The sequence below is a fragment of the Pseudopodoces humilis genome, chromosome 2, assembly GCF_049639895.1.
Source record: "Pseudopodoces humilis isolate 2021_Gansu_Grassland_sample_001 chromosome 2, ASM4963989v1, whole genome shotgun sequence".
Classification (NCBI taxonomy): domain Eukaryota; kingdom Metazoa; phylum Chordata; class Aves; order Passeriformes; family Paridae; genus Pseudopodoces; species Pseudopodoces humilis.
The window spans coordinates 59495193-59517611 of NC_142201.1; the positions used below are offsets into that span (position 1 = coordinate 59495193).

General features: G+C 40.0%; 1 protein-coding gene across 4 annotated transcripts in view; it reads right to left on the bottom strand.

Moving 5' to 3' along the window:
- EPSTI1 (epithelial stromal interaction 1) overlaps window positions 1-22419 on the bottom strand; it is a 49235-nt gene that overhangs the window by 12779 nt on the left and 14037 nt on the right. For 3 of the 4 annotated variants that reach the window (XR_015771867.1, XR_015771866.1, XM_088051490.1), the window contains exons 5-8: window positions 20092-20165; window positions 19380-19463; window positions 13741-13814; window positions 2526-2619 (exon numbers count right to left, since the gene is read on the bottom strand). Coding sequence is in view for 2 of the 4 variants with exons in the window: in XM_088051490.1 (XP_087907616.1) it covers window positions 2526-2619; window positions 13741-13814; window positions 19380-19463; window positions 20092-20165 (326 nt within the window). In the remaining 2 variants the exon portion in view is untranslated. The remainder of the gene's footprint in view (window positions 1-2525; window positions 2620-13740; window positions 13815-19379; window positions 19464-20091; window positions 20166-22419) is intronic. The other variant, XM_014263351.2, reaches the window with a different exon arrangement.

Here is a 22419-nt window from a genome sequence, read left to right on the forward strand (position 1 = left end):
GTGTAGCACACTAAAAAATGAGCCAGAATAATTTAAGAATTGTGCAGGTTTGACTTTAGTGAGGAATTTGTTACAGGTCTACAGAACATTCCCAAAACTTGATATATGTGTGCAGAATGACACCATTAGAACAACAGGCACATAATTTGCTAAAAAGACTGAATAGAGAAAGCAATTATTAATAGCTCAATTTTGAGCTAGGAGAAGTTGCTACACGTGTCCAGGGAGACTCATTCTGGTTCTGATATTATTCATTACTCTCCTTAATGGCTCTGAGAATTGTGTGGAGAGTATGTTAATCAAGTTGGAAGACAATAAAAATCTACACAGGATTGGTCACACTTTGAAAGACAGGATTAAATTTAATTATGAGCTTGATTAAATAAGCAGGGCCAAAAAGACATCAATGACAGAGTCAATCAAAATAAGTCAAATTTGTTCATGGAGGTGAAGCAACATTTGGCAAGGATAGTTGAGCTAGATGTGCTAAATTAATATCACTATCCAAGAAATTATGTGAGGGGAAAAAAACTTTGGTCTGCATCACATTGTCTCAGATCATTTTCAAAACAAGATTTTCAAATTTTAAAAAATCACATACATGTATGTATATTCCCCCCTTTAGCATGCATGTTAGGCACATCCTAAGCTTAACTCTTCATTACTTCAAATACATTGTTCCTGAATCTTTTAATTACTCCGGGCAAAGGACACATTCAAGGTAACATCCAAATTAGAGTCCTAGTTTTCCTACTGGTTTTGCATTTTGGTGCTATGCCAAGTTTATTTAGATAAGAACTCACTGGTTATGTGCTTTGGATTCCTGGCTCAGAGGACGTGTCTATGCCTATAGACAGGACCTTATCCAGGCTGGGAAGACTTTGCTAACTTCATTGCTGTATTACAAACAAGTGATTATTTGATTCACAAAGCTACAGAAATGCGGCCACACAAAGGACAAGTATAATGTCAGCTGGTACTAAAGAGCAATACAGATAAATGATGTATTTTATCTGCTTGGACACTAGTGGAGTGAAAGGCGAACTGTGGGACGTAATTTGGCACAAGGTTTTGAGAGACCTGTCAAAACATGGAATGAGAAACCCACGCATAGGGAGGTGAAGCAGAAGGCCAAGGCTAAAAGTAAGACCTGTAAAACTGAAAGAGATCAGTGTTCCTTCAGCCATCCACCCACTTCTGTATGGATATGAATACAGCATACCAAAATGCTGAAATCCAAGTCAGTTGTGGGGACATGAGCTCACTTGTCTTCACAGTTCAATGCTCACACCATACAAAGGCTGCAGGGCTAGGCCTTCCCTACCATAGAGCAAACTCCCCACTGTTTGGAGTGCTGGATGCTTCAAGAGGGAGGTAGAAGTAGCTTCAAGACATCTTTTCTCCCTTTTCATATCCCTTCATATTGGTTGTTTATCCACAAAATACAGTCTGAAAGCCACTCTCCTGCAACTGACGACCTGTCCAGCAGTGCTGGGCAGAAATTGGCACTTTCTAGCTATAAATCTGCCCACATTTGCTAAAATGTCTTTCAGGTTTTCAGAGATACAAAATATCCTGCAGAATTAAAGAAGAATGGAACCTATTTTCAATATCACCTTCCCTTTTCATGCAATGAAAACCAGAAAGAGATATACTAGAGACAAGACAGACATGTCATATACCCTGTTGGCAGCAAATTTCTATAAAGGGAGTATTTTTTTCCCATTTATAAGGCATCTGAGGAAATGTGGAGGCAAATCTTCTTTTCCTATTACCCAGCAGCTGGTGCTCAAGGCTGTATACAACAGAGGGCTGCCCAGACCAGATAGTTCCAAACTTCTGCTGGGTTGTTCCCAATGTAAATTTCTGTCCACCTAGCTCCCTGTTCTCTGTCCTTCCCCAATTACAAACCTCTCTACAGGAGAAATACTTCTCTCTCAGGGTTAATACTCCTCACTGAAACTTTTTACATTTGTAGGAAAGCTTGGTTTAGACATGAAGAGACTAATTGTATGTGAAAAAGCCTCTTAGAGTCAATTAGAAAACTGAAATTGAAGCAATACTTTATCTATTTCCTAATTACACTGATACTTACCAGACTAGTTCAAACTGGGACAAAGACCCCAAGCAGTGTATGGAATCACTTTTAGGATGCAGCGAGAAACAAGCTTCTCTTTTGACTAGATTTTTAATGCAGTAAAGCATCTGCTCACATGAACTGAGATTTCATAAAAGCTTACCACCAGTGGATGGGTACAAGGCATACTTAAGATTCTCACCTAACCAGAATATAAACCTGGTTCTCATTTATCAGAAAGAGATCCATGAGCAGTCCTCTACTATGTATAATACCCTGCCAGTGTGGAAGAGACAAGGTATGCAGTCTCATTTACCCAGAAAGACTCCTTGGTACTCACTGAGTTACGTCTTGGCAATTAAGCTCAATTAGGATATTCCAACATTACGCTATTGACAGCACCTGGAAAGTTGATAGAAAATACAGCACACGCTATGGTTTTGCTTACCCATGCTATAGATTCTGGGCCAGGATTAGCAATCTGACAGGAATCACTCTTTGGCAAACCCACGTCCAATCTGTTCAGTAATTCATTGGTTTTGCTGTGAAGAAATTCAATCCAAATAGAATTGTTAGTGCTTCCATAAAGATAAACACAGCTTTTTATTCCACCCTTGGAATTGAGCCTAGACATTTTATCATGTGTCTGCTGAAAAACATCACAGGTAGAAAAAAAAAAGGTTATGGAAACAGGCAAATGGGTCAGAGGATACAGAACCCATACAGTGGATAAGACATTTGCTGGGATGATTTTTTAAGCAAACAGTTATGGTCATTTGCATACTTGGGGTGTGCAGTGGCTATGCTTTCCTCATTGTAAAGCTCCTATAAGACAGACTCGCATACCACTGGACTTCATGAGGATGCAACTCAGCTTCACTGAATTGTTGCAAATCCTTCTATGAGATCTATAAATGTCAGATAAGTACTTTAAAAGATTATTTTCGGGAATTTTCCTTCACAGTTAATGCAATGCAGCCTTACAACAGATTACTTTATCAAGCAGAAAGGCTTTCAAGCATTTTGTACAATTGAAAAAAATGATTGTCTTTAGTTAATGCACAACATTTTCACTTCTTATTCTGGCAAGGACAATTTTCTTTTTCCAGCTGCATGCCTAACAAACCCAGAATTTCAAAGTAGCATCAATTTGCTCACAGTTTTGACCAAGTACAATTAAATTAGGTCACAAACAAAAACAAAGAATGGGAGTTTGTGTGCTGTGGTGAGGAACCAGTTTCTTAACCTGCACTCCCAGGCACGTATATTGAAGTCTTTTCGCACTCAAAGGAACAGAGTTAGAGGAAAGAGGCAATTTTACTTCTGTGTACAGCTTTGGAAAACATGAAAGCATTGAAGTGAGAGCAGAAAGAGTGCTTCAAGAGATATTGAATGCAAAGATTTACTCTTCTCACAGGGCAACCAGCTAGCTCTGTGTGGGAAAAGATGCCACTGCCAAACTTAAACTTAGAAAAAAAGCTTTGGCTGCTGAAGAGTGATTCTGATTAGCAGCTGAAACAGACTACCAAGTGTGTTTTTATATTTCACTCCATGATCTAAAACTGTGAGTAAATACTTTATCGGTAAAATATCCTGCTGGTCAGTGAGGAGTGATATATAGAGAGGCTGGGAAAAAGAGCAAGAAGCCACAGGTTCTTCTCTGCTACTCTACGCAATACAAAACCATGTTACCACTTCAGGTATGAAGTACTTGCTCAAGTTCTAGCAAGTCAAGCTTTTAGAGTTTCACCATTTCCAGTTCACTCCCTTTCCTCCATCACCTAGGTAGTTAACAGACCTCAGACAATGCACAATAAAGAAAGAACCAGATGAAATACTGATTTCCCTGATCTACAAAGCACCTGTATATAAAGGTTGAACAAATTAATAGTCCTCTTATACAAGTGTTAAGCACTCAAATTTTTTCCAAGAAAGATGAGTTATTAAGTGGTAAGATGGCACAGAATAATTTTGGGAAGGTGAAGATTTAAATTGAAGATTCTGTGTTTCCTTACCTAAGCTAAAACTGATCAAATAATAAATTTTCTACATCAGGAAGACTAAGAACTCCTACAGAAAATCTGGAGTATATTTGAGAGGGTTGAAGGTCTGTAAAAAAACATGTGGCAACTTGGTACTATACCTAGACACTCTAATTCCTTATTGACAATAAGACAATGGCATGGAGTATGTGGCATTTCTCATTATTTGCATAAAAATGTGGTAGAGACTATTGAATTTCCCAGGTCAGCACACTGCTAGGTGAAAAGCTTACTCAGTTTTAGTATCAGAAAAGATGAAGAGTGGAAGCAAATAAAGCTACTCAGCACGACTGTGCACTGCCTTTGAATAGAGAAATACCTGACTTCACCAAATTAAGTAATACATTAATGAAGTGTTCCTGTCACAAGAAAGGGACTCAGATTTCTGAGTTTTCTGATGAAAGACAAGTCAGGTCTTATATATATTAATCTGTTATGTGCCATTTCTATGGAAACCCAGCAATGTACTCAGGGCTGCCAGACAATGTTTGAATGGTATTTTTCATAATACTAAACCTGCAGTTATAACAATGCAGAGCATTGCTTAAACCAGGCTGCACGGAAAGAGAATTCAGGGAGATTACTGTTCAATTAATGTTCTGGAAAGGAAAGTAGTATCTCCAGAAGGAAATCAGCATATCAATACACAGTCAGTTGGAACCACATCTCATTCACTTGCTAAAACTTCAAGGGCTAATCAAAAATGCTAAAATATACTCCTCTAAACTTAGTAACATTGAGGAGAGCATGAGATGAAGAAATTTATTTGAATACAGCAGAATCCTGATACCCTTCAAACAAAGCTAGGCAAAAGGAGATTACAAGATTTAGACCAACCAAGAAGGCACCCTACTAGTAGGCTGCTAGCCTGAGCTCTGACTACCCCTAAGCATCAGTCTGAAGAGGACCACTGATACTCCAGTTAATCTGGAGTGATCTTATGAGGGTATTTTGTCTTGGTAGCCCTGTCTCCCATTACACCATTGGGAAAAAACCTTTTGCTTTGCTAATTAAAACAGCTTCCTCCTATACCGTGCTCAATAGCACCAAGCACTACTCTTAGCATGGGAAGTCAGCCATCTATAGTGCGGTAGCTATTCTGGAATAGTTTAGACCTGTCCCAAACAGCACTTTCACAAATAACTCCTGGCTTCTGTCCAGGAATGAATATGAACCACAGCTCCCAACAGGCATTTTAGATGCTGCCATACCATTTTGGGAGATAAAAAAGTTTTCTAGCAATGGAAGCCGGTACTCCCAGGCCTCAGAATTGACAGTGTTTGACAGTGTTTAATTTATCAGTACAGATGCAGAAGTGGGGGAATGAAGCACAATACTGGATTTGGGGTCTGAATAACTATTAACAGCTGTCATGGGAAAATACTAACTGCTACCAGGATCATCAAGTTATGTGCTAGAAGGGGTTGGTGCATGACAGTGGAAATCAGTCCATGTTGCAGATGCTGTCTGCATCCTCAGATCTATGGCTTTACATTCTACAGCTACTCTTCAGGCAGAGTCCTTTTTTAAAAGCTGCTATGCATAACCATTTATTTGAAGCTCAACAAGTATGTGTAAAGTGCAGAACCACGAATTTGCTAGGTGTTCCACTGTGAATGGTGTAATTCAGGCAGCCTGCACTCACAAGCTACTTGTGAGCCCACATGCATTTCTTATTCTTTGGGACTAAATGCTGTCCACATTCCCTCTAGAGTGAGATGAGGGGATGGTTATAAAGGCCAGAGTGAGCCAAGGTTCCTCCGGCCTGTGGAGTTCACATGCTCCAACAAGTCCACCAGTCCTGACAGCTGAGAAGCAGGCAGCTCCACAGCTGACTCCAGAATGCAACTGCAAAAGATCTGAAGACCCACAACGATCTCATTGCAAGATCCAAGGTCTGAAATCCTCTGCAGAGTAAGGTCTTCAATTTTGTGTGTCATCTGCTTTTAAGTACTGTCACATCTACAAGGAAACAAAAGTCTTGAAAGGGATGCATCCTTAGGGGCATGAATGAGGATATGGAATCAGGACCCTGCATTTTCCTGCATCCAGGAGTTGCACAGCAGCACTTGCTAAGCCTTTCATTTGAGACTGTATTCCTCTCAGAACAAAGACAGAGAGAAAATAATTTTTCTGCCTACACATGAAGTTCTCAGCTTTAGGTCTTCTTTAAAGACCAACATTAAAAATGCATTAATTAAAAAGACGTCTTGTAATCTTCATTAGTTCTTCCCAATGGAACCAGTGGCAATTAATTCTTTTGCTTTAATTGATGGATATTGAAATACCCGTATATCAAAAAATACACTGGCTTTTATGCCAGTACATTTGGGAAAAAAAAAAAAAAGCAGCAAGATACTTTTGTGTATATCATAAATCTATTTATTTCCCTTGACAATTTGTAAAATATAATAGCCAATTCTGAGTACTTTTGAAAGCAAGATAGCTCATGAACTTCTTGTTTTCTCAAGCTGCAGGATCTCCACCATTACAATTCTGCTCTAATGAACAAGCACAAATCTGCTAAGAGTCATTCAAAATTAGTAATAAAAAAATCAAAATAAAGAACCCCAAAGCAGGTAAATCATCATAGTCATTGCAAAGGGGAGACAACTTGAGTAGTCACTAAGACTAGAGAAGAAGCATTTAGTGCTGAGTAACACGGACTCATGAGCTTCCAAATTAATTGCCTGTAAGCAACGCCAAAGTGACATTTCACCATTTTCTTCCAATTCTGCTGGAAAACTAAGAACCATGTATGATGCATATATAATCTTAGTTTCACAGATCTACCCAGAAGTTTCATGACAATTTTTAAAAATACCAGGACTCTCCCTCTCAGAAAAGAAAAACAATCAAACAACAAAGAACTCAACACCAGATTTCATTCAAGACATCTTTTTGCAGTACCAGCAACTTCTTCCCACTCCAGCATACTTAATTGGCTAAGCATAACAACTATTCCTCAACTATTGCAGAAATTAAGATCAGTTGCATAACCCTACAAATGCCTACCCAGAAAAAAAGCTTCTTTTCATTTCAGTAAGGTCCATGGTGGGTGTGTTTTCACTGATGCCCTTGTTCCTTCCTCAGTGAGAGCTCTGCCTTGTGCATTGCCATGTGTATCTTGGTCAGGCATTTGCTGTGACCCACAAGGTAGGCTGGCTGATACTGGGGCCACTGGCATAACAAAACCAGATGTTAAAATAGAAGAAGCTCTCCAACACATTCTTGGTTGGAAGACGGACAGTTGGACTCCAAGGAGAGGTGTAGGTGGGAATTTCACTACTGAAAATAATTTGGTAAAGTGGGAATGAAGCTGGGGGGCCAATAATACCATTTGTGGAAATAATCCCACCAAAGATACGTGGCTTTTGCTAGTGCACAATTACACATGCTTCCTCTCACATCCCCTCCTCCTTGCAGAGATGTGCCACAGTCAGATTACTCTGTTTAAATAAATTCAGAAGGTTACACGCAACTTCCCTGTTTCCCACAGCTGGACCATGGTGAGGGGCAAGGTAGTAAAAACATCTTAGTCTGTCAGCAACAAGCATGCCTTCAACTCCACAGGGATCATGGTTCTCTTGTACCTCAATTCTTACCCTGAGCTGCAGGACAGAGTCCACTTTTTGGGTAAGAATAATAAAGAAATGTCAGCCATGTGCTAAATTGCCAGCATGAACTAATGTTCATTTCTGGAGTGTGTCTAGGTTGGGGGACCCATCTTTTGTTGGAAGCTATATGGTAAAAAATTTACATTAAATTATTAACACATCAAATTCATGTATGATGTTGATGGCTCTTTTGCAATGCCCTTTATGATGAAGAAATGCCATTCTCTGGATATTTAGTCCACCTGCTTTCCTCACAGAAATCCTCCCAGTAGTCATATACCAAGCTTAACACAGTATTCACAGATTTCACTGGCAGGAATGCAAGATCATAGTACAGATGACTTGGACAAACCTAATGATAGTTTTCAAATACTGTTATCTTTGGCTAGGAGGATTTCTTGTCTGCAAGTTCTTGAGCACCTGTTCCTGAGTTTGAGGATAAGAACAAAAAAAAGTGGCACTAGTTCATTTGAGGTATATGGCTTCAATAAAGTATAAAGATAGGTTGTTTAAAGAAAAATAAAAAGCAACTTTCTCAGCAGAATTATTTTCATCACTTCCTACCCACACTCAAAACTAATCTATCTTCTCAACCCACCTGCTTTTTTTTGTTTCCCTGACTGGATGAAATAACACAGCTCGTCTATCCGTTCCTCCCACCAACGCATCCAGTATTCCTGGGTGTTATTTTAGGTGTGAGCTTCATTTATTATCTGAAGTAATAAGCATAAATCCAGTTTTAAGGAAAATGCAGTTTTGTATAAGTCTATTGCATTCCATTCTGTGTGCTCCATCTGCATGTGCAATCTGCTTCTATATTTTCAGCCAGCTTGCATGGGCAGATTAATGCGCACAATTAGAAAGCAACCTCACAGGCGTTCAATAAACTCCTTTCATTATTACACTCAAGAGAGTCCCTTTGGATGTCTATAAAAGCCTAGTTTTCTGCCTGTTAGCTAAATAATTGACAACGCTTAAAATAATCAGGAGCAAATGAACAAAACTAAGACAATTGTGGTGAAAAGAAGCAAACAAAGGATTCTCAAGGCTGCAAATGCTTTTTGTGTGAGCCTTCTTTCATTCTCTTTAGCAACCTGTATTAAAAGTCTGGTCAGGTTTACACTTACACTTCTGTGGGGAAAATTTGTTGCCAGCCTGCTGTTTGAACCACACATCATAGGGGACTGAAAACTGGCAAGGACACTAGCATTTATCCTGTAAAAATTGATAAATAAATAAAAATTCTGTTTTGATTCAGGTTTTATTCTCCTGCATTTTATGACTTTTGAGAAAACTGCTTTGGCAGGCAAGTGTATATCAGCTTGGTTTGGTGAACCTCCTGCACTGTGTTTGGAATATGCACTCAGAGACACTCTGGCAAATTCTGTTTCCAGCTCCAAATTCTGAGCAGAATATATTGAGTGTGCACATGTACCCGAGTGCAGTAGTGCCAGGAAATTTTACAGGAATACAACCTTCACAAAATAAAGAGGCATGAATATGTAGCAAAGCAAAAGATGAAGTGACTCAACAGTCATCACGTACTATTAGAAAGTAACCCTATTTTTTAGACTGCTTTTTCCATTACATAAATAGGTAGGTGGCTATTACAAAAACAGTGTAGATGGGTATTAGAAAAACAGTGGACTCCATCCAACACTACAATTTCTGGAAAGTTGAACACAAATATAATAAAAGCATCTAACTAGAGACCTGAGCTAAAACCGCCTGGTAAGACACCCTACAGTTCAGACACAGACTCACACAGCCTGCACAGCAAGCCTCTGTAAACACACAGTCATGACATATCCATCCTCATTACTGTTTAAATGACAACTGTGGTGTGCTAACTACAGAGGGATGTCCTGAAAAGTCCTGTTCCTTGTTTGCTTTTGGAAAGATGGGCACTCAGTTCTTCCCTCACATGGATTAGCAATTGCAAAGTACAGACTACACGAGTCTCCGTTACCTTCTAATGCTCTCTGACAGAAACACAATCAGGCTTATAATGCAAAATGCATCCAGGGTACCATGACTTAGAAGGAAGGACTCCATTTCATGTGTAAGCAGTTTCTGGTAAAAAGTCAACACATACTTCCCATTTTCTAAATCTGGCATCTGCAGGGGCAGAACTACAGCAAAGTAGTCACCAACAAATCCCTCATGTGCTTCTCCTCTGTTAGCATAAACTACAGTCATCCTGCTGTGCAGCAACTTCTCCACCCCAAAGTCTGCTCCTGTGAGCCCTTAAGGCTTTTAATACACAGCAACTTCAGGAGACACCTTGTGCGTTTTTTCTGTTTTAGTCACTGAACAAAGCCTGAGTCCACTGGGGTCAGAGGAGGAAGTGATCCCAAAATTGTGAGGCTTGCAGACTTCTTCATGGCAATCTGCATGCCTGTCTAGACTACATTCTCACAAGGCACAAACACATATTCAAGCAGCTGTGGTAACAGATACAGCTAACTTTCAAGGACCTGTTGTACACAAAGATAACAAGGCTTTCAAGAGATAGGAGAAAACTATATTCTGTAGACAGCACACAAGGTTACAGACAATCTTTCTTTTTAGCACTCACTTCATGTTAGACCCTTTGAAAAGGGATTTCAGTGAGAAGTTCTTGTTTTTAATAGTGAAAGGAATTTAATCAGAAAAACTAAATTCTGGGCAGCATCATACTTTATTGTCAGCATGTTAATGACATGAGAATCTTAAGTGCCTTTCCTTATCAAATAAAAGGGACACTTCATGCAGGAGAGGTACTGATTGGGCTGTACCCCTTGGAGGCTGATACAGCTGGAGGTGGTGATCAATTTTAAAAGGTTTCCCAGTTAATGAGACTGCTGGTAGGCATTGATCTCCTCAGGAAAATTGTGATGTTGCAGCTACAGACCTTACAGAGGACAGACTAACAAGGGAGCTTATCTTTTGAAATGGCTCTATAGGCCATGACTTTGCAGAGGTCACTGCTTTATATGCAGCACATGACCTTCCTTCTCCCATTCCCAGCAGGCAGTGGAGATCAAAATACTCCAGCAGAGACAGTGAGGAAAGGGGCACAACCTCATATTTGTTCTCTTTGCCTCTAGACGAAGGGTCTTAGAGGAAGGAAGTAATGAGTCACTCATTTTCACATGGTAGGCAAAAGCACATCTCTAAATACCAAGCACTTCTATGTGAACGTGTCACTAATAACCAGCAGTACTTCAATGGAGTAACTTCACAAAATCTGAAATCTCACACAGACACTTTTCATTACTCTTGGGTGCTGCGCGCCTTAAAGCCAACGTCTCTTAGCAATGCATCCTCAACAACCTCCAGTGCTACACCATCCTCTTCCTGTGCTCACCAGAGAATTCCTTCAGACCAAGGAAGGCACTAGTGTCACTGTGTCTGCTGAGAAATATATTCTATGAAGGTAGCTCACTGTCCAGCTGCAGGTTAAGCTCTGAGGGGCTGGAACCTGAGCCCCAGGCAAAAGGCCATGAACTGCCAACCTTTTGCATAACCAAGGGCCTGAGGACCTGTCACATGGCCAGGGGAATGGATACTGGGAGAAACAACAGGAGCTGACAACCCCCAGACTTCCCTGTGCTTAGACTGGTGAGGCAATAAAAGCCCATGGGTTCCTTTGTTCAGAGTTCCTCCTTGGATGCACAAGCTCAAGCTGCTATTTTATTATTTAGTTATTGCACCATGATTAAATTATTTTAAGTATCTGGACATCTGAGACAATGCAACAGGAAACCTGGCTTGAACCTGGTGTGACTGTGTGAATGTGGGGGTGTGGCTGCAAAGGGGCCTCAGTCCCAGCTCAGGTGGCATGAGGGCGACCGACAGAGTGGGTCCTGGATGGCCAGACAGGAAAGTTTCCTGAGCATTGAAGCATGGGAGGGCTTTGCTTAACCAAAATTGCATTCACTGGAGGTAGGTTTTCAGCTTGCTTCCTCCAGGGGAAGCATCTACAGGGCCCTCCTGGTGTATGTTCAATACATAGCACATACAAATAAAGTTCTGATAGTTGAACTCAAGCAATGAAGCTTGAGACACTCTAGTGATGAGTCCCTCTTCACTTTCAGTTGCATCAGAGATGACAGAACGGCACCAGGTGCCCGGGCAGCCAGAGCTCCTGTACCACCTGGGGACTACCTGACTGCCCACATAGAATCATTTGTGCTCTACAATCATCAGGTCCAACCATTAATGCAGCACTGCCAAGTCCAGCACACAACCATTTCCCTAAGCATCACACGTACAGGTTTTCAAATACCACCAGGGATGGTGAATCAGCCACTTCCCTGGGCTGCCTGTTCCGATGCTTGGCCACTCTTTGGGTGAAGGAATTTTTCATATGTGGCTGTTTCCTGTTTTCCTGTGTTTCAGAGGCTTTGGGCCTGCTTTTGCAAAACCAAATTTACTTTTAATGGACAAGAACACTCAACAGCAGAATTCATTTCACCCTAAGCAAAAAAAAATAAAGACAGGGAAGATGAAGGAAGGGAGGAGGTATGTGTCATTCATAACTGAATATGCTTTAAGATAAGAAATCAGATTAAATGGGACGCCAAGAACCCTGACAACCCCCTGAGGAAAAGCAAGGCCCATAACTGAGGACCTGGCACTGCAAAGATCTGATGTGTCTGTTGTTGATTTAGGCTCAAAGAGAATCAAAATGTCTAGTCTGTCAGAAGCAAGTAGAGATCTAAAGTTGTGAGGTCTTCAGAATTCCTGAGGAATCAAGGTGTGTGTGTGGGTGTGGGTGTGTGTGTGTAGGCATCCACACCAGGATAAACAGCAAGCCAAACACCAATATCTAGAGACAAATACTGGCAACATATTAAGGGAAAGAGCTATGCCTAAAGCCAAAGAAACAAAATGGGAATGGGAAGAAACAAAAGGAAAAATACAAGAAAAGCTGGAATCAGTGACAAAGCACTAAAATGTCTGTAGCTTAGAGAACATAGTCTGGGCAAATGATGAAGGAACTGGAACTAGCATGGGACAGAAAGGATTTCTTTAAAGGTCACAGAGGAGGAAAAAGCAATCAATCCAGCTAAGAATACTGGTGAGTAATTTCAGAAGCCAAAGATAAAAAAGATAAAGGTAACTAAACAACATTGTGTGTTAATTATGTGATAGAATCAGTTTAGAACAGTTAAAAACAAATAAATGGGTGTAGAGTGAATGGGCAAGGCAGGAACTTCACTGCCAATGGAATTAATTATACCAGGACTTAGGCCGCAGCTAAATCTGACATTAAGGAGGGATTCTTGGAAAATAAGTCTTTACAACAGATCTCCATATTTAAGTAGGACTATGCTAAACTAAATAGAGGAAGTCCTCATTATTTACATGTGGGTTAGACATCTTTATTAATCAACAAAATAAATGGGTGGAGACTTAATTTAGATTCTGTTTTGATAATTAGTCTTGGATTGAATGATTATGTATCGATTCTGTTAGAAAACGAAAGCACAAGGTAATTTTATAATTCACAACTTTCATTTCAAAGTGTATGTTTTAGGAAGCTAAGAGAGGTCTACAGGACAAAATTTCTCACAGAAAGGTGTGGAGGAGGTTTGAATATTTCACAGAATCATAAAATCATTGAGTTTGGAAGGGATCTCTGGGTGTCATCTTGTCCTACCCTCTACTCAAGCGGAGCCACCTTGAGACAGCTGCCCAAAACTTTTGTATATGTCCAAGGATGGACAATCCACAACCTGCCCGGGTAACCTGTTCTCATGTTCAGCCACTCTCAGGGTAAAAAAGTGTTCAGTTGGAACCTCTTGTTGTTCAATTTTTGCCCATTGTCTTGAAGTCAATCAAGTCAAAAACTGAAAAAAATAGCAACAGAAACCAAATATTTTCTGAGCCCCAAACCAGGAAAAAAAAAAATCAAACAAATAAGATAATATTAAATAATAGTTAAAAACCCAAACAAACAAAACAGAAGGACAAGTAGATAAGGAATTTTAGGTAATAGGTTTCAGATTATACTTACTACTTTTGATCTTCAAGAAGCATCTCTCTTCTTTGCATTTCTTCTTGTCTTTTTTTAACTTCAAGTCTTTCTGCCTAGAGCATTAAAACCAGGAAAAAATACTTGAGGTTTACAAAAAGCCAAAAACAAACATCATTTATTTCAATTCCAATATTTCAATATTCTGGTTTTTAAAAGATCTATAGCAGATACGTACAGAAGTGACACAATCTCAAGTTTAAAAGTATTCACTCATGAACAAACATCTCCTAGTCAAGAGACCTGTTTAAATTAGAAAATGACCTGGTGCTCCTAGTACCCATGTACCCAAAAGGCCTAGTGAGCCTTCACAGCTGTCATGTCACAGCCCTGACATCTCGGGGAGCAACTGATGCAACCTTGGTCCTTGCAAGAAGGTAGAAGGCCTAAACCACTGCACCAAAGCAGATGATAGTCCTGTGGCACTGACAGTGCAGTGATGTGAGTACATGTAGCCCACAGACCTGACCTGCAGGAGCATTAGGTACTGGATAGTTGAATACATGCTAAGGCTGATGAAAGTGGAAGACATTTGTACTTCACCAACATTCTTCTGCCTCAGATACCATATCTGGTGCAAGAGCCAACCAAATCCTTGATACATAAAACTCTTCTGTAAATCTGGATACCACACAAATGATTAAGTCTTTTAATACAAAATTGCGCATAATTTCCAACATGCAGTTCAAGCTAAATTCCCATGAAAAGGAGGCCAGCCAAATTTTTGTTTTGGCCATAGGATGCAGTTAGGTCCAGAGGGAAGAGCAGTTAAAAGGCAGTTCAGTGTATGAAAAGCAGAAATTAGAAGTGGCAACCTGAGATTTCAGCCTGCTATATTTCAACTCCCACACTGCAGTTGGTGGGGGGGATGCTCCAGTAAGAGCTCCCAGGAAATGATCATAACAATTCGCATGTGGAGCAAAATACAGCCTCGGACTGTCACTCTGCTTGTTGCCCACCCTCAAAATGAAAAAAGGCAATTGCTTGGTAACCCAGCAACCAGACATTGCTCTGAACAAAGTTCCCTGGAAATTTCAGACAATACCTTGCAGAGATGAGGAGGGAAATGTAGGTGAAAATGGCCCCTGTGGCTAGAGCCCCAAATCAGGGAGAGAACACTGCCTGACCAGAGATACTTTGCAAGGAGAGGGAGAACAGGGAGGGAGAAACGTGTAAGGGGGTAAGGGGGTGTTAAGAATAGAGCTGAAACTCCCATTTCCATAATCTTCTTCCTGTCCTGCAATGAAAAACATTTCAGAAAAATTACAATTCTACTGGCAATTACTCAATTATTTTGCCTTTAGCAATTTCAGGATGCGTATTTTTTAATTGGATAAAGAATGACTGTCTGAAAGAGATTTGCAAAACAAGTGCAAATTCCTCCTTTGCATGCATTGGATTAAGAAAAAAAAATCCTTTCAGATGTCTGCAGATAGGAAAAGAGCCACTATGTTGTGCGATGATATAAACTGCTGGAAGGCGAAAGACTTTGAAGCTGTTATTTGGAAAAAGGCAGTGAGAAATAAACAAAGGAGGAAGGCGAATCTCTGAAAAAGATCTCCTGTTGTTCACTCATTTGACATGCAGAGACAGTGACAGAACATATCACATACTGACACAATTCAACAATTTAACCAAACTGTAGTAAGGAGCATCACTAGACAGTATGGGTGATTTTAGTGTTCAGGGGATACATTGTTTGCTCTTAACCTAGACACAGTTAATGTTTTAGGCAAAAAAACTCCCACTCATTTGTGCAGCTTCACAGCTTAAAGGAAAAGAAAGGAAAGAGGCAGAAAAGAAATCTTATGGCTTGTGTTATTGGCAAAGGTGATGCTGGTACCCTTGAGGCACTAGCCATAGCTCCCAGGATTTTCCCCAATACTGCCCAATACTGCAAGCTAATGCCTTCACCTCTGAAAAAGCATTGGATGTGGGATCCACCATCATATTGCAAGGCTCATGAAAGTTAAAAAAAAGAAATTCAAAAAGTTCCAAAAAAGTCCAAAGCTCATGGGGCTTGTTGTGGTCTAGCTCCTAGCTAGTGATATCTAGAGAATGGTGATATTAACTTTGATAAATACAAACCTTCAGTAGCAACCCTGTCTCCCACTAGATGAAAAAATAAAAGAATATCCTGCAGCTGCTCTACCACCAGAATGGTACCTGAAGAAAACTCCAGCATATTAAAATTACTCACTTGTGGCTGGCATGGCTATTTTTCACTCTGGAAGTTTACTCTAGGACACCTGCTTAAGGATGCACACAAGTGACAGGCAACAGGACGGGGGCATTCTCTAACTAATGACAATGTATCAATAGACATTGCCAAAGCACTCCACATTTGGCACCATGTTCAAAAAGCCAAGTGTGGAACAGCTGTGATATTGAAGGTAAACATGCTGAAAAATGTTAGCAGAAGGTCTGTAAAGTGCCTGGTTTTAACAAATTCCTGAAAAAAGGCCGCTCATGCTGATTAACACAGTCAAATTAAAGAGCACATAATTTGATAAAAATAAAACTAAATTACAGCTTATCCTAAATAAGACAGTTTCTGAAGATGGCAGGATACTGTTTACTATATAATGTAAGAGAAAAAAACATTGCATGCAGTGGAATTACTCTGAGCTTTTTTACTTCATATTGTTTGAATCTCCTAATACTTAGTCAAGACTTAAACTATACAAGGGAAGACTAAAGGCAGGGTAACAGCAATAGAAATTCAGTGACAGGAAACAGAAATATCTGTTGCACTGGAGTCATCCAATTTTACATACAACACAAATTATAAAAGTTTAAAAAATAAGAAGGCCAGTATCAGCTGCTTGCTTATTTTTTGGGGAACTTTGACAGTCCTTTCACCCAATAGACACAAAGGAAATTATGATCCAATCTGGTCAAACACTGTGATGTGAAGGGCTGCATAAAAGATACCAACTCCAGATATCTACTACTAATGAGCAAATAATAAAAAAATATCTACTACTAATGAGCAAATAATAAAAAAAACCTACCTCTCATGTCTCAATACTTTCTGTGGATTAGACTCGCATCTCAGAATCAGGGAAAAATACAGAAAAAGGGAATTCCCTGCTCATGTTACAAAGCCTTTTCCAAATTATTTCACTCAGCACTCAGATCATTAGCTTTGAATACCCAACCTTAGGCAGCCCATGCTTACCCCATGAACAAACCCCAACAACCCCAGGACAAACTACCTGTCAGGAAGTGCGCGGGAGACCTGAGTATTTGTTTGCACAAGGTGGCCCTGTGGAGCATAGAATGAAGAATCTTTCCTCTCTCTGGAAGCTGGAGAGAGACAAGGTAGATGCCAAGCTGGTCTTCCAGCAGCTAATAAGCCCATGGTTAATTAAGACAGGCAGGTGGACTCGTACAGATAGTAAAGCAGACCTTCTGTATTTGGGTAATGCTTTGGCAGACACAGTTTTCACTTGTTCACAAAGATAATGGGAAAGGGGATGCTGCTTTTCTCTGCAAAACCAGCATTAAAACAGTAACATCGACAGATCCTAAGTTCACAAGCAGCACTGGCTTACAGTACATTATCCTTACAATCAAGGAAGAACTGAGCTGAGTGTCAGCACCCGTTCTAGTCATCGCACATTAGTCTGTAGGGCTTCACCATTCAGTCTATTGGCAAAGAAGCCTTACAGCTGTGAAAGTTCCAGGGCTCCTGCTGATAAAGCTGGCTAGCTATTATCTCCTCTCAGACTGTCACACAATTTGGTTTTTATTGAATGAATAATAACCTTAAGCAAAAGAAGGGCTAGCCAGCAAGGAAAGACGGCCTGTGAACTTGCAGAAAGACATGCTCTCAGCCAGTGCCCTACAGGTGTAGTTGAATACAAATCTATCACTTCAAATAAAAAGCTCCTTTCCTTTGGTAAACAGAGCCCAGCACTGGTTGTACAGCACCAATAGGATCAGTGTCATTCTCAGGTCTTAGGAGCCTTTCATCTGTAGACAGGGTGAGATAGCCAAATTGACTTCTGGTGGCTTCTCAGCATGCTCTTCTTAAACGCAAGGTTGAATTTTTAATACCTAATCATCTTCCACGAAGAAATTTCCATCAGCTCAATCATTGTTTTGGAAGACAATCTGAATAAACAAATTCAAACTAAGAGTTCCCTTTCATGCACCTCTGTTTTGTTCAATTGCTTTGTGGGTATATGTTTATTTAGTCAAATTAGACAGTCTGTTTGGCAAAGATGTTTGCTGTGATGTTGCATCCTCCTTCAGAAAAAAATGGATACTTACAGTTTTACTATCTACAACATCTATAAAGATTTTATAATCTGTGGAAGTGAAGGTAAGGAAATTAAAGAGCATGAAAACAAACTTGATACATCAATATATTTTCCAGGTATAACTAGAAATTATAGCAGTCTTGTAACATTTTTCTTGTCCAATGGCCATGGGCAAACAACATATATTAAATAATTAATGCACTCTCTTCCACTGCTATCATCACTGCATCTTGAGCTATACATGAGATAGTAACGTTAAGCTATTTTCAGGTAATAATATTTATTGCCCCTGTGAGCTGTTATGTATGGGCTCATGCCCAAGGTATAATACTAACCACTGAGAGACCAGGAACAGACTAACCCTTACCTAGAGGCAATTACAGTTGTTTTTGTTTATGCATGCCTTTGTATGCCAATCAGTATCGATGGCTTTTTAATTAACTCTCAACATTCAGCCTCTGCACAGAAAGTAATTTTTACTGTTGCGGAGACAAAATTTGCAAACCTGAAATCTCCCTTCCTCTCCTTGTTAATGAGCACATCAGTATTATGCTCCCTCCCCTTTAATTTTTCATTTAAATTCCACACTGCATTCTCAAGCAAGTATTACTTGCTTGCCACCAAGGAGACACAAATGAACTTTTACAAAGGGTGTGCAGCACAAAGGACAAGAAGATGCTTTGTGAGAATAACTAGGGAAAGCAAACAAATTCAAAATAAAAAAAGAAATTTTGAAACTGAGCTATTATTAGTGTCAATCATATGGAGAATATTAGAAGGAAGAGTGATCTGACCTATTAGCAAGACACTTGTGTTTGCAGGCTGTAGAAGGGCTGGAGGGGCAGTTGAATTTCAGGGTGCTCTTAGTACAAAGCAGGTAGACTACACTGACCTTTCCATGATCTGGATATCTTTTCCAACCTGACAGGCTAGATTTTCTAGTATTCCCATGTGCACAGGCAGTTATGGATTTCTATAAGGTCTTTGTGCCAACTGCTACAATCCAATCTTAGAGAGGGAGCTCATGCCAAAGTGAACCATATAACCTACACACAATGTTACTCCTGACCTTTGTGTTCTCCCCTTCTGCTAACTCTGCCAGATTGATACAACTGAAAGGCTGGAGTTTCTGATGAGCCAAAGGAACACTCAAGCCCCCGAAAACCCCAGGCAGGCATTCTTCAGTCAGCTACAAAGAGGAGGAGGAGGAAGAGGAGGACTACTTTTCCTAATTCCTCAATATCACCCAGGGCCACTGTTTAATTTATTTAGCCAGCTCCATATAGTTCTGCAAAATCAGTCATCAAGACATGAACTGGTATATGTCTTCAAATCTGCAGTAACCAGATTTACCTTTTCTCTCTGAATTGCTTTCTTTTTCAGGATTTCAGCTTCTTCAGCTGCCTTTTTTGCTTTTATATACTCTTCTCTCTTGTGCTGCGTGACATAAACATGGGAAGTTATTTTACATATTTATGTGTACCAGGAACATATAAGGGAACTTGATTGCTATAATGTACGTCTTTCAAATCTAAAGTGTGTTAGGGGAAAGTTTCTGGATTTTTTCCCCCTAGAATAAGAAACTGAATAATGCAGGCTGCACAACAGCTACTCCAGTATTGGCTTTAAGAAGGCTGAGAAATCTAGGACTGATAAATGGGCATCCATGCAAGGACTCACACAGCTGACTGATAACTTACAAGCATTTATACCTCTTGTAGCAAGAACATTTCCACATAAGCACGGGACAGGGTGGTACATTGATCAATTAGTCCAAGCGTAAGCAGCATGCCGGAAGATACAGCACAGCATTTAAGTCGCTTTACAACTGTTCTGGTTGTTATTTGAGATATCATCTGTGATACAGATTGCTACATATTTATGGAAAGATTTCTCATTTTCTTTGGTGCAGAACATTAGTTGCTGATTTTCTGCTGCTTCTTTCAAGTTTTGTGACTTTCTCCTGTCAAGCAGCTGTGAGTTCATTTTACAGTCATACAAAACACTGTAGGAAAAAATTTCTTTTGAGTTCTAAAAATAAACAAACACATTTATTCTTACTGACCTTTTTCTGGTATTTAGATTGCATGAGAATCATTTGCTGGTTTTGTCTTACTTGAGTCTCTGATTCGTTTCCACCTTAAAAAAAGCAAAAAATATAAATGGCACTTTGTATGCACATTTTAAGTACAAATGCCGGTCATTTCAGAATACAGCAATATAACGGATTGGATGTATGTATATACAGGAAATTTTTCATAATTACAGTAGCTGCCTGACATTAGAGAGAACAGATAGGAGACCTTTTTGATAATTTTTTTCATCCATCAAAAGCACTTGCCTCTTATTTACAGAGCACCCATTGTATCATCCACTCTACCAACAAATATGTTCCTACAATATATGATCAGTTTACTGAGGAACTATTCAATTTTCAGAAAATCAGTCATGCTTTGCAGGTAAGTTTTCATTTTTACATCCAGCTATCCCACCTTTGCTCAGTTTGTCACACACATACAGTCAGCTAGTTTATTGCTCAAAAGTTTCTCTTTTATCAAACTTAGGATTTGAGACTCTGCCAGCTCTAATGGGATGCTATCATTTTAATATTTTCTAAGTAATGTCTTGGGGCTGAAGGAAGAATCCCCTTTCTGAAATGGAAGTAAAAGCCTTTTTCCACAGACCTCACATTCATATCCAGGTGGTAGAAGGTGTCCTTTTCCAAAGCCATGGACTCTCTTTTGTGAATATCTAAAGCTCTAGCCATAATGTTCAGCCTTCAATAAAAAGAAACAAAACCCCCAGAAACAAAAAAACCACACAACCACACAAAGAAAGTGATACTCGGTCTTAAGGGATGGAGGGAGTGACTTTGATTCTATTATTCTGCTCTATTTTCCAAAGTATTTTATTGCCATAGAAAAGGAAATAACTTATTCCCTTCTGTTGTTGCAAAAAATAACAGCAGCCTTCACTCCATTCTGAGGATGGGGGCTCTATTTTCCCAATTTATTGTTCTCATGAGAAATTCCCCTCTATGTGACTCCTAATTCCATAGAAGTGGCTGGACCAATCTGTGCTACCTTAGGTATCCTGATATCCTGGGCTGTACCAAAAGCAGCATGGGCAGCCAGTCAAGGGAATGTCTTCTGCCCTACTGTTCTGCTCTGGTGAGACCCCACCTGCAGTGCTGCATCCAGCTCTGGAGTCCTCAATCTAAGAAGGACGTGGACCTGCTGGACTGAGTCCATAGGAGGGCCCCAAAGATGATCACAGGGCTGGAACACCTCTCCTGTGAAGACAGGCTGAGAGAGCCAGGATTGTTCCCCCAGGAGAGGAGAAGGCTTCAGGGGAGACCTCCTGGCAGCCTTTCAGTACCTGAAGGGGCCTACAAGAGAGCTGGAGAGAAAATTTATGCAAGAGCACACAGTAGTAAGACAAGGAGGAATGGCTTTAAACTGAAAGAGGAGAGATTTAGATTGAATATAATAAAGAAATGTTTCACTACGAGGTGCTGAGGTACTGGCAAAGATTGCCCAGAGAAGCTGTGGATGTCCCATCTCTGGAAATGCTCAAGGCCAGGTTCGATTGCGTTTTGAGCAACCTGGTCTAGTGGAAGGTGTCCCTATCCCTGGCAGGGAGGATAAAATTAAATTATATTAAGGTTTCCTTCAGACCCAAACCATTCTATGAAATGTAAGACAACTATACTAGGCTTTTCAGGAGGGATGACTCTGTCCAAAGGTAGCTCTCTCCTTTTACTAATGGAAGGTAACTAATCTTTAGGAGCTTTTGTGACATTCAGTGAATGGGAGATCAATTCCCTAAGTGTGGCAACATTTCTATGGACACAAATAATTCCCTAAGGTAAGATCTCAAGAGAGGGTGGCCATGCAGTATACAAGCAATAAGCTTAGAGTAGTAATAAGCACATAGCTGGCATTGTAGAGTGTCTCTTCCCCAGGTCCAGAAAATAAAACTGCTGCTAAACAGGTTTTGAAACCTCTTGGATGTCTAATCTTTCTCTACTTTTAGCCTCTTATTGACAACATTTCTTTTATGCATTGTAGTGTTTTTGCTGGTACTGGTGGACATTGTCTTGGAACAAACATTTTTCCAATCATTATTAGAAATTGTCTATAGCCTTTCAGCCAGGTTTAATTCATTCAAGGTGGCTTGGCTATAACGCGTCAAACACTTCACTGAAGCCAAAGGGTGTTGTGATCGTATAAATAATGCCAGAAAAGAGACTGTTGCATTTATCAGGCATGATTTGTTGCTCCACTTGTCCTCTCCACAGAGGAGAGCAGAACTTACACCCTTCATTGCTCTCACCTCTCCATGATGCCTGAAAGTTTATTACAGAGTTGAAACCCAGAATACTTATTTCCCT